This window comes from Protomyctophum bolini (genome assembly GCF_963924005.1).
Source record: "Protomyctophum bolini genome assembly, chromosome: 5".
NCBI lineage: Eukaryota > Metazoa > Chordata > Actinopteri > Myctophiformes > Myctophidae > Protomyctophum > Protomyctophum bolini.
In genome coordinates, this window is record NC_137866.1 from 23,094,799 (window position 1) to 23,108,763 (window position 13,965).

The following is a 13,965-nucleotide window of genomic DNA, read 5'->3' on the forward strand; positions in this document are numbered from 1 at the left end:
TGAGGTTTTTCAGATAACTGTCAGCATTTAGAAGACATTTTTGTAGAATCGTTCCCAGGTCAAAATGGGTTTTAAATGACCGCTGATGGGGTTTTCACCGAGCGTTATGCTAGCGGTTGTGACTTACTGCTCAGCGATGATGTATCCATCCTCGACGGGGGTACACCTCACCCCCGCCACCTCCACGTTCCCCACCATGTCGGCGAAGGCCAGGCCCAGGTTCATGCCGTGTATGGTCACCAGCGTCCCACCCTCTGGTGGTCCCGCCACGGGAGTCACCTGCAAAATGACACAACGGTTCAAGTTCAACGGATCAGAGTATAGAAACGTTGTGAACTTGTGATGCTTTGTGAGCCAAGGTGACTCTCAAAAGTTGTTCTCCCATTTCTGTGAGTAGAAAGTAACAAAAAGGTGATTTATGGACAGCATAATGTGTTATAGCACATTTTCTATATACCCGGGGCTCTATCTTGGTCAGGATGGTTGGGGAGAATAGCAATTACATCCACCCTCTGTCCCCGCTTCCTACAAAATGTCAGCGCGTACATAGCATGGTGAGTCATCGTGCCAGAGTCCACAATCACAACAAGGCACTCCGAGTCCTTACACAATTTCGATCACACACAAACACATGACGACTCCCACAATGAACCTTGAAAAGTCCAATAATCTTCCAATAAGTAGAACTTCTTCCTTGAATTAGTTATGCACTAATGAAGCCAACGATAAGAGCCTCCTCTTAAAAAAATGAAAAGGTGAGCAATCATTAACATTCTGGATACACGCCTTGGATACCGCCGTTGCCATGGACGATAAATCTAAACAAGAGGCCCATACCCCTGCTTATAGTGCAGACCACCTTCTCATAAAATACAATATGGCCGCCCAGCGTGACCTTGGCACTGGGGTGGCACGTTGCCTTCTGTGCTGCAGAGCCCCTCTGAGGCTCAGACCTGGCCACCATCCAGCCTCCTCCTCCTGAACAGAGAGGAGAGGGAGGACTGGGTTAGGGGAGTGAGGGAGCCGAGGGAACAGGGATAGAGAGAGACAAAGGGGAGTTAAAAGTGAAAGGAGAGGAGGAGGTGGTGAACGAGGAGAAAAGGGGCGAGAGGGATGGGACAGGAAAAGAGATGAAATAATGCATGAGCCACAATAAGCCTGATTTATACATAAGTTGCTTTATATACTTGCATGTGCACTGTCGTCGCATATACCGAAAACTCCCAATCTCTCATCGTGTCACTGCAGTGCATCGCATTGTGAGCACGTAGACCGCAAGCAGTAATTATAGATCAAGCCTAGCACTAAGTAAACCAGGAATAACGCTATTTCTAGTAATGCCGGCAGAAGTACACACAGTAACATTCAGAATGTGAACTCAACTCTGAGAGTGTGTACAAATGGAAGGGTGCAGTACTTAGTTTAGACAGTTTTTGGTTTAGACTATAGTCATCGGTTTAGACCAGTCATTAGTCCTACAACTACAATCTATCTCAAACCCTCACCCTAAACCTACAGTAACCTCTCACGGGGGGGCAGCACACCTAAACCTAACCTTAACCCATGTCTAACCAATGACTAGTCTAAACTAAGTACTGTATGTCAAATGGAACAAAAAAATCACACCTGTGTGAACTGAGTGGTGCAATCCCCCCCCCACCTCTCTCTCTCTCATATTAGCAGGCAATACAGCAGGCTGCAGCACTATCTCTCTCTCTGTTTCTGGCGCCCCCTACTGGTACTAATAATAAGTAATATACTCCTGCTCAGATACACATAGATAGGTAGGTACGCACGGCGGACATTGCTGGTTGTAGGAGTGGTTGCACCACTCAAAAAAAAAAACAGGAGCAGCACAGCTGACATTTTGGGTGTTGGCCCATGCTTAGCTCGAGTCGCAACTATACACGTGTGAATGATGTCAGCTCTGGGAGACGTGCCCCCCTCGTCCCCTCCCCAAACCACCGTTTTCCTCCAGTCGTACCGCTGCTATGGGGCACTGCGGCGTCCCACCGGGACGCCGGTATTGTAATCTAGATTTAGTGGACATTAATTGCTCTGGATGTAAAGTAAGTGTGTCAGTGCACCGCCTCAGGGTTCTGAATACATGAATCTTTTAGCACTGCTCGGGTGTGCAGGGGGGGGGGGGGGGGTTATATAGGATAGGGAGGGGCAAGGAAACAACAGCTAAATATATCTATGTCAGGAGATGATGGCAGCTATTTGAAGTGGACTTAGCGATGCATGGTTACATAATGTACGGGAGTTTTTAGGGGGGCCTGAGAGAGCGAAGCATGGGGGGCTAAATAAGAAAGGAAGCGGAGCAGTGTTGTTTTTGGCAGCAATATGTCTATTTTAGTTTAGTCATAGTCTTCGGAATGAAACTCGAAATTTAGTTTTAGTCATATTTTAATCATTTTAGTCACCTGGAATGTTTCAGTGTTTAGTCTAGTTTTAGTCGACTAAATATCATAAGATTTTAGTCGACTAATTCTGCAGTTGTTTTAGTTGACTAAAATGTGTTTTGGTGGGCCTTGATGCCGTCGAAATGACTGATTTTACACTTTGCTGAAAATAGCAGATCTACAAGCTCACAACGTGTCGCGTTGTGATCTTGTAGATCTGCTATTTTCAGCATGCGACCAAGTGTAAAATGATGTATACTGGATCTCTTGTCCACTATAGTCCCTTCCTAACATTTTAGTCTAGTTTTTATTTGTTTGAAATTGTCTATACATTTAGTCTTTTTTTTTGTCACCATAGCTTAGTTTTCATTTAGTTTTCTGCAGTGAAAAAAGGTAGTCGACGAACATTTCTTGTCTTAGTTTTAGTCGTCGAAAACAACACTGGAGCGGAGAACAAAATGCCTTGAGTCAGCGGGCAGCAGAGAAAGAGTGAGTGCCACTCCGGCGTTATCAGCCTCGATGGTCGATGGATGACAGGTAAAGTATAGGGACGATGACAGGACAGAGGTGCGTTATCAGCCGGCGAAAAACTGGGAAGGAGAGAACTTTCTGCGACACACCCCCAGAGGCTGTATAACGGAAGCCTTTGCGTGCCTCGTGGCTCAAGACAAGGGAAGAGGTTGAACTGCTAATCCATGTTGTGAGAAAACCTCCAGTCCACTCAGCAGATGAATTGTCAGCCGTGAATCATGAATGGTAAATGGTGCATTTATATAGCGCCTTTATCCAAGGCGCTTTACATAGATTGTGCATTACATTCACCCATTCACACACACAATCATACACCGATTGCGGCGGAAGCCATGCAAGGCATACCAACCAGCACATCGGAAGCAATTTGGGGTTCAGTGTCTTGCCCAAGGACACTTCGACAGGAGGAGCCGGGATTCAAACCGCCGACCCATGGATCATTGGACGACCTGCTCTACCTCCTGAGCCACAGTCGCAGAGTGGATAAACTTTAAAGTCTCCGATCTACAAGTTCACAATGCATTGCAGTGTAATACAGTATGTCTCATTGGTTCCATTTGTTTCAAATCAAACCCTCGTTTTCCGTCGCTCTGTAGAATTAGTGTTATTGTTATCATCTTGTCTTTTCTTGTGTCTTGTTTCTACTTATACTATAATAATACAAAGAGGGAACAAGATAAAGTATAAGACATACCGAACCATCGATCCAGATCTATCTGTTCACTCTAGCACCAGCAGCACACCTTACCTTACATTGATATTTGAGGATAACCTTTACACGGTTTCGGTTGTCCGCTCATAGACTGCGTGTGGAACGGGGAAGATGGATGTACTGTAACTGTAATACCACCTGAACAGCGGTTTTGTCAATGTGAGACTGGTATACAAAACGAACAGCACATACAGTACTATAGTGTGTCCCCAGCTCGCACAAGATATCAGAGTGAAATATGGACACGAGGGTATTGATTTGAGCTCACTCTTTGTGGGGCACTAACAGAGAGACTTTGCGTATGCTACATGCCTGCCTGTCACTCCTGTTGTAAATGGATTTTGTGTTTTGTATTGTATATTTTAATGTATTGTACCTTTTAAAGTTTTTGATTCATGGGTTTTTTTTGAGTGGTCCCTTACGGAGCTATGTGTGTGGGTATGAGCACGAAAACAGCATGGTTGTTTTTCACCACCTTGCGCAACCTAACACACGCAAACACACAGAAAACAGCCACAACACGTTGAAAGTACTTAGCTTGTTGTACTTACTAGAAAAGAAGGAGGAGCAGCCACGCATATCCATGATAAGTTCTGGGATAGAAAATTGCACTAAATACTGTTATTCATGACGGTAGCAGCTGCAGCCTCTGCTAGCTAACTATAGCAAGCTAACTGCAAGCTAACTAGCTATCCAAATGCTAACCAAAACAAACTGTTGAGCAGGGTTGCCACATTTCTTGTGAGAGAAACAAGCAACCAGGTCTATAAAAATGTTAATAGGCCAGATCAAAGTCAGAAATTCAGAAAAAGTCAGAAAATTTGTCTAAAATAAGCAACTATAGGGCTGACTGTCAAACTTTGTTGGCCAATGTTGTTTTAGAGCAGTGGAAGGACTACCAATATTTCAAAGCAACTTTACAGATAAACAAGTCCATATAATGATTATAATGATCAGACTTGGCAATATATATACAAATGGTACCAAATAGACCCTGATTTTCAGAGTTAAATTAACACTGATGATAGTGTACTCCCAGAGAATGGTATCAAATGGGGGTCTGTGGCCTATGCTACTAGTGTGTAAACTGTGTTGTATGCTATAGGCCCCTCTTATTTAGCTGCTACAGTATTTATTTACTCTTTGAGTGAGAAGTAAAAAAAATATTATAGGCCTTGAACAGTCATTGGTTTAAGAAAGCAGGGCTGTCTGTACTACTGTCACTTGGTACCTTTTGCATAATCATCGGTGCAAAATCTTTGCACAATCCTCAGAGAAAAGGTGCGTTTTTATTCCAGTTTAAAAAAAAATCACTATATCGGTTGCATATCGATTATCGGTGATTGTTACCCTCTATCGTATCGGTTATCGGATCGGTCACAAAATTCCATATCGGTCGGTCTCTACCTAGTCTAATAGATGGATCCTATTGTCCTGAACAAGGCTGCAGATGATCAGAGTGTGTGATGGGGCACTGTTGCCTTTTGAGGAAGAGGAGGGTTAACCCATTTTGGGCAGGAAACCAGGGTGTTTTACACGTGGTGTTAAAAAAATGTGACACAAATCTTTGAATATATATTCTTTCAGAGCGAACGTTTTTACACATAATATATAATTCTGTGGGTCCTTGACAGGAAAATGTTTGAGAACCACTGATAAAGAAACATTAGGTTTTCTGAAAACTGTCAGGATTTAGAAGATATTTGTAGAATCCTTTCTCAGGTCAAAATGGGTTAATCTCTTCTGTCTACTGCAACATCCTGTTGTTTGTGCTCTCAGACTCTCGTCTTGTCACATGCTGACGTCTACGCCAGGCTATAGAAGGTGACACCAACCTCCATCAGGCCAACAACCACTTGGAAGTATAGCTTGCAAACCACACCAGTTGCAGCAACTCCTTGGGACAAAACACGTTTTAAGGTCAACCAATGCAACTCCTTGCGACTCAATGAGTTACATTGGTGTGGTTGACCTGAAAACCAGGTTTTGTCCAAAGGAGTTGCAACGAAACCGGAAGAGGCGGGGTGCATACTTAGTTTAGACTAGTCATTGGTTAGACATGGGTGTGTGCTGCCCCCGTGGGAGGTTAGGTTTAGGGTGAGGGTTTGAGATAGGTTGACTAATGACTGGTCTAACCAATAACTATAGTCTAAACCAAAAAATGTCTAAACTAAGTACTGCACCCGAAGAGGCTCATGGGATATGCATGCACAGCCGGGGGAAACCTCAGACCCCCTGCACCCCTCAACCCTTCACCAGCATGCCATGCTGCCCGTGTAATCCTTTTAAGAGCAACAGCCTTCCACCCGCCTGGCTTTGTCACACTGTCAATGGAGGGTAATTCCCAAGCAAACAGCATGCAAGTCTTATTTCCTCTCTTCGACTCTCCATTCAACATTCATTCATCATCTTTTACTCCCCCCCCCCCCCCCCCCCTCCATCGTCCTTTTAGCTTTGGGGATCAGAGTAAAGGCTAAGGAAACCAACGACCACAACTTCCTTAAGATGAGCTGTGGGATTTGGCGACGGGGAGACAGGCCTGGGTGAGATGACCTACATTGAGGAGAAGGATCTCTTTGTGTTTCTAATCCATGAAGAGAACCTTCCAGAGATGGGAAGAGTCTCTCTTTAGTAGCTATAAATCTCCCAATGGGAAGGCAGAGCCCTATAGCAACTCTTAAGCCAAATTCCAGTATCCAAAATCTCGGGCCACTCGCTCACTCACACTCGGTCACTCCAGCATGGTGGTGGTGCTACGGTGAAATTGGTGACCTGCCGAAATATGTGACAATGTAAGTTGTGTGAAGTCCACACGATGGTAACATATACGTATTTCAGCAGGTCACCAATTTCACCATGATGGAGTGACCGAGTGTGAGTGAGCGAGTGGCCGAGATTTGGGGCAGTGGAATTTGGTTTAAGGAGGCGAGGGGTGAGAACGAATTAGGAATATAAAGAGAGAGAGAAAATGAGGAAAAGGAGCATCTGGGCTTGTGAGATGACCTGAATGGAAGCTGCTGGTGCTGTATTCATCTTCCTCAAGTTTATGCATGCTTCAGTAGAACGCTAGCAGACCATGCAGACTGGTATTCATCTGACAGCCCGTGGTGGGACAATCCAAGCTAGAGAGTATATAGAAACTGGCCACAGCTTATGCTATACTATCCCCTCCTGCTGTGTACATCATGTACACTATAAATATGCATGCTTTACAACAGTAATGCTATGGTCAAACACAGCGTCGCTGTCCGTCATCTGTGGTGCTGAAGCATTCACCAATAATTGATGCATGTAGATCAAAAGGGTGGATATCAGCCTGTTACCTCTCTCTCTCTCTCTCTCTCTCTCTCTCTGGAAAGCAATTGAATGGAATTAATAGGCAGCGAAAATCTAACACCCTTTGATTGACTGATGATAAAACATACATAATTGACACGGGGAATTTACAACAATCACACTTTGAAAGAATACAAAGAAATGTAAATCTGTTTAAAATTGTGTTTATAATAATGAAACAGGCTGTGTTTTTGAGGGGCTCTAGCCCCTCCTATACCCAGCTTTGAGTGTGTGTGTGTGTGTGTGTGTGTGTGTGTGTGTGTGTGTGTGTGTGTGTGTGTGTGTGTGTGTACCACAGTGTGATGATTTGATTGGTTGAGGATGGAATGTGCTGATGCATGATGATAAGAGCACCCCTGTCTTCACACGAGTGTGATATTTTTTTTAACCTTTTCTTGCTTTATGGAATAATACAATATTTTCTACTTGAACTTAACAGAGCTGCCTTGGACCTTCTTTACGTTCATCAGTTGATTTTGAATATTCTTTTTGGGTGGGATTGGGTTCGGGGTCATTGGTTAATGGTTATCTTTTTGGGTCAGATGTTAGGTCGGTTATGTCCCTCGTAATAGGTCAGGCTTGTTTTTTCTTTTGGAATTAAACAGCAGTTTGCTGGCACTTCCTCGGTTAATCTCCGTGTCTCTCGTCCCCGCTCAGTCAAATAATGCGTATACAATTTTGGTTGAGAGCCAAATTGAACGGGACTCGATATCTAAGCCCCACAGATCACTTCCTACAAGCAAACTACATCCCAAATATACTGTTACTTGTCTCATAGCCGACAGGGAGAGATACAGGCTGCGACGAAAAGGGAGTTTTTGGGGCAGGAAAAGACACGAGGCAGCGAGTGAGGAATGGAGAGGATGTCTGTGGATAGAGGCATGTTCTTGTATACAGTGTGTGGATGAGTGAGTTTCACTGTGCAAATAGACTTGATGATACTGTGTTTGCTGTGGCATGTTTTATTCAGCAGAGCCCTGCTGCCTCTGTCCTACAGCAATCGTGTGTGTGCGCGCGTGTGCCTGTGTGCGCGTGTGTGCGTGTGTGTGTGTGTGCGTATGTGTGTGTGTGTGTGTGCCTGTGTGCGCGTGTGTGTGCGTGTGCGTGTGTGTGTGTGTGTGTGCGTATGTGTGTGCGTATAAAGTTTTGCTCGGCAGAAGAACATTTTGTCTGGCCTCCCATCGTCTGGTTCTGAATGGAGGCACGCGGGTCGTCCGGGGTTACGGCAGTGAGGAGAGCTCAGTCATACTGACGCCTCTTCTACTGACAAGTCCATGTCATCCCAGAGGTTTTCAAAATGACAGCCGTACGTACGTACACACTTTTGAACGCGTGTGTGCGTGCGCGAGAGAGCGAATGAGAGGGAGAGAGAAACCAACTTTTTGGAGTCAACGGCCACACGTGGGAGAGAGAGTGAGTGGGTGTGCGTGCGTGAGTGAGTGCATGCGTACGCGCGAGAGAAAGCGATAACGGAAGAGAGCGAGACGCTACTTTTTAAATGCAACAGCCACACAGTCACATACACACACAATCGCCTGCACTTATGAAAGTATAGCCATGTTGGCCAAAGTCCACGGAGCAAGAATGTACTAGTATTTCTTTCATATGTGCCCACACGACTCCCCCCGGCTTCACTTGATAGGACGCTCCCTCCGTTGTTAGCGGGGGCTTTACATCTCTTCAATATTAATGGCCCGTGGTAGGAGGCACCGTGGCACTTAATAGAAACATTAATTATTCAAAAGGCACATCTTCTGGTGCGGGGCGCGCGTGTGTCTACTAATGTGCTAGTAGTATGTATACAAATCAGCTCGTGATGGGGGGGGGCTTTAGGAAGCACACAAAACACAGATTTAGTAATGAAATTCAGAACCACTGGGGGAAGGGGGGGGGGGGGTTGTCTAGGTCTTAAAGAAAGTGTAATCGCTGAGGGGTGGGGTGAGGCTGAGGGCGAGGAGGAGATCAACAGGGCCGACCTGACGCTATAGTGTGGAGAGGGAGAGACATCAGGAAGGACTCATCACACTCCTCTGCTTTCTATAGCGTTCAACTCGCTTCCTGCCAATCCCTTTAGTCAGCTGACCTCGACACTGCACCACTCTATCACTCTGACCCTCCCTGGTTTTCCATTTCAACAGCTTCCACAAAACAAATCTTTGCGTCCGTCTCTCTCTCTCTCTCTCTCTCTCTCTCTCTAGAATGTTTACTGACCGAGGCGGAGTTAATGCAGTTGTCCACACACCCTGCTAAATAAACAAGTAGAATTTCCTTTCTTTTGAGAAATGAAAAGGCCTCTCCCTCAACCTATTATGTCCTCGCTCCGTTTCACAGTTTCAGTGTTTGTCTTTCCCACTACTGAATCATTCCATTTCAGTTTTTTTTGTTTTCCGTTCTTGTCTTGCTGTCTGTTTTTGTAGTGTGAAGGATGAAGGTCTGGGTTGGAGGTGGCCTTGGTAATCACATACTGTGCTCACAACACTAATGAAAACAGCTAGCTGAATGAGATATGTCCCAGCGGATGGTAATGGGCACCCTGGGCCCACATGCACACGCACACGCGCACACACACACACACACACACACACACACACACACACACACACACACACACACGTTAAGTGGACGCTCAGGAACCGCCACAAATGCCAGACTAGCTGAAAGTGTAATGGAAGATCCTAACTTAATTTACCAGGATGACTCAGTACACTCAGACAGTCCATCTCAGAATGACGACAATTAAAAATATATTACAAGACATGCGCGCACGCACACACGCGCGCACACACGCACACAAGCACAAACACACACACACACACACACACACACACACACACACACACACACACACACACACACACACACACACACACACACACACACACACACACACACACACACACACACACACACACACACCAAGTCAGATCTCTCTTTAGAAGCGTTAAAGGTGTAGGGAAACGGAAATGGTGGGCATTTTATTTTGAAGTTTCAGACGGTTTCAACATGAGACACCGCTCTGAAGTTTCGGAACCAATCAGAGCGTCGCATCCCTTCAGGCGATGGGACGGTAGCTAGGGACGGTAGCTATGGTATACGCAGGAGCATGGTGTGTGTTTGTTTACAAGTCAGATAGTTGTCCAGCTGTACCAGCTTACTGTTATGTGGCTTATTTCTACCCTATAATGTTTTCAGATACATATTTTAGCGTGATGATTAAGTTGAAACCAAATAATACACTGTCTGGATGTTATCTTGAATGGGAATAAAAACGGAGGATTTCTGTAATCAGTAGCAGCTGTGCTGGACGGATGCGCAGATATGGGGAATTAAACGGGTGAGCTTCATTTTTATTGACTTTTATCGATGTGTATCTCTACACGTCATGACGCAGCACGTTTTCAGGAAGTAATAAAAAAAAATTGTATGGACTTTTGATATAAAAACACACCAATTATTTTGTTAGGTATGCCCATATGATGACCACGGATAAGGTCTAAAAGTGTGAAAAACGTATTTTTCATTTCACTACGCCTTTAATATTGTAACCGAGATGCATGATGAAGTCAGAAATGAGTCCAGAACATCGGCATTATGGTCAATCTACACGGAGGCAACATAGGTTTTGTCGGGCCATGCGCACGCACACAAACAGGTCGGGAGGGGCTGAGCAAGGCCATGCCTACTATAGCAACGGCTAAAAAATATTTCTGCGATCCCGTACATATTTTCAGTGTACAATACAGTATATCAATAAGTCATAAAAGTCATCAAAAAGTTTGAATTGGCCAGAGTTTTATGTGGGAGGAAGAATAGACAGAATGAATCAATGCGGAGCCGGTCAGGTCTGAGGGGGCTGCGGTGGGTTAAACGTAATGCAGTGGTGCATTAACCGGAGCTAATTAAACAGCCCGACTCCCCAGCTGCGGCACAGTGGAGTCGACCGACGACGCTCAGCCCGGAATTCAGCCTCAGTAAGCAAAGACCTCACATTACGGGGGAAACAAATAAGCACATCCGGGTCGCGACCCCTGGGGGGTGGGGGGTGTTGATCGAGGTGATCGATAAAGCCACACACACCTTCTGCCGTCTCGTGTGAATGGCCACATGAATTCTGCTGGCTGAACAGCCCTAAGCCTGATTCATATGCCGGTGGCACGCACCACAAATAGCAGATATATATACAAGCTCACAACGTGCTGGATCGTAAACAAGTTGTCTGCTTGTATATCTGTCATTTCTTGTGCGTGACACAGCACGCAACAGAGTATAAATCGGACATTATTTATTACTAATAATAATAATACATTGTATTTATAACGCACTTTACATTTGAAGCTAATCTCAAAGTGCTACAACAAGAGAAGACGAATAGAATAAAATAATCATATAAAAGGACTAAAATAAGGACAATTCATGCATTTTGTGGAATGCTGCTAAAAGGTTTAAAAGCACACTGTCAAAAACATATGTTGGTGGTGCCAAAGTTTGTGCTATTGCCATTGAGAATGCATTGGACGTTTAAGTTAAATAACTCAAAAACTACAAAACATTTCAAAGTAAAAAGTTCCAGCATGTGTCTCCACAGTCAGCTGAATTATAAAAAGTGTGAATGGAGTTTCTATAGGTGAAAGTGATTTTTTGGAAAGTGTTGCGTGGGCACACAAAGTGTTAAAAAGAAATGTCTTAAGTCCCCTTTTAAAAGCGTCCGCGCATTGTGTTGCTCTCAGGTGGTCGGAGGAGGGCATTCCACAGCCTGAGGAGCAGCTGAGCAGAAGGCCCGGTCCCCCATGGTGCGGAGTTTTGTCTTTTACTTTTACTAAAGAGTGGCTGCTGCTGTGACGTTCTGTCTAAATGTGCCTGGTGACAAACTTTGTTTCAAAGTGCTGGATAACCTTGTGAGGTGCACCCTGCCTCAAAGAGCAGGCAGATGTCAGGGAGACATAGCGCCTTAAAGCGGAATATGTCTCCACTGGTGTGTGTGTGTGTGTGTGTGTGTGTGAGTGTGTGTATGTCAATGCACTTGCCCTTGCACGATGCATAACGAATGCACGCACGCAGGCACGCACACACACACACACATCCCTATACGCACTCCGACACACACACACACACACACACACACACACACACACACACACACACACACACACACACACACACATACACACACACACGGTGACACAAACACCAGATGCTCTACCACATGGAGCCTGAGAAATATTGAGAGCGACAGAGAGGAGAAGAGGGAGACAGAGAGAGAGAGGCCATGTACAGATCTGCAGGCATTAAGCAGCACCAGCGCCCTGGGGAGCTTCCTGCAGGCTCAGGCTCATTCTCATTCATCCTGCGGGGTCCGGGCGGGCGGAGGCGAGCAGAGGAGAGAGAGTGGAATGGAGCCCTATATCCTTCCTTCCAATGCAAAGCCTCTCAATGCAAATCAGACATTCCACCGGCGGTGAAGTGGAGCTCAACTCTCTCTCAAGAGAGAGAGAGAGAGAGAGCGCTGCCGTTATCAACCAAAGAAATGTGTGACTGTTGTAATTGTTGGAAAAGATGTGAGGATGTCAGGCATATATATAGACTGATCTTGCTGGGTGTTTGAGTACGATGCACTCCATCAGATAACGGACGGTTTCTCATCAACCTCTCACCGGCATCGATATCACAGCCCTTTGAGGACGCACGCACGCTCGCATGCACTCAGAGTATAATATACTATCTAAACTAGAGCGTGGTCATCACAGCTTATTATCCACTGGCCTATACTGTACTGTTAACCGGGAATCTCTCAGGGATCTATACTTTTTTTGCTCTACACTAAATATCATTGCCAAAAATAGCCGATGTATAAGCTTACGTAGATCTGGTGTTTTCGTCCGATGTTCGAGTCAGAAATGATTATCACACATTTGTGACCAGATTTGACTGAGAGACTGCCATGGTGCAAATTCCAGCTTTTCACCAGAGGAGAAAAACTTTTTTTTTTTTTCAAAATGAGTTAATAGCACAGGCAGACTCGTCACGTACTAGAGCATGTCTGGAATAAGTGTCAGAGCTGAAATCGACATGTGAATATGAAATAAATGCTTAAACATGTAGGTACATGTAGGTGTAATGTTAGAGACCACAGAAGTGAACCTTTCAAGCCTGTTTTCTCCACTCGCTGTTTCTCTGCAAGACATTACACTACAAGCCATATCTCCAAAACTGGTGGGTCAAACTGAACAACCAATGTCAATTTGAAGCTACGATTCCCTGCTTTCATATGACATAAAAAAGACGAATTTTTTTTAAAAAAAAAAGAAAAAATCCAATGGCAGTCGCTCAGTCAAATTTGGTCACATTTGTTCTTATAGCTGGGGAAGTTGTTAGAGACCACAGAAGTGAACCTTTCAAGCCTGTTTTCTCAACTCGCTGTTTCCTGCAAGACATGACTCTATATAAGCCATATCTCCAAAACTGGTGGGTCAAACTGAACAACCAATATGTCAATTTGAAGCTACGATTCCCTGACATTTTTAATTCTTATAGCTGGGGCAGCTTCACGATGGCACACACGACACACGCATACTGACCTCTGTGATGCGCGGGTTGGTGCACTTGACGTTCCTGCTGGACAGGTCCAGCCAGCGGGTGGTGTAGGGGTTGATGGGGGGGCAGTGGTGGCGCAGCGTGCAGCGGCCCTCGCCACTGCACCAGCCGCACTGGAACTTCCTCTCCGACTTCAGGCACATCCCACAGCTGTCCCGCTGCGCCGCACACTTGTACAGATGCACTGTGGGGATACGGGAACGCACGCACGCACACACACACGCACACACACACACACACACAAGCACACGCACACACACACACACACACACACACACACACACAAGCACATGCACACGCACACGCGCACACGCACGCACACGCACACACACACACACACACACGCACATGCACACGCACATGCACACGCACATGCAAACGCACACACAC

General features: G+C 45.4%; 1 protein-coding gene across 1 annotated transcript in view; it reads right to left on the bottom strand.

The window, feature by feature from the left end:
- Positions 1-13,965, bottom strand: part of plxna2 (plexin A2) — a 279,981-nt gene that overhangs the window by 86,611 nt on the left and 179,405 nt on the right. The window contains 2 exon segments of the mRNA XM_080764816.1: positions 128-279; positions 13,560-13,759. Coding sequence (XP_080620942.1) covers positions 128-279; positions 13,560-13,759 — 352 coding nt within the window.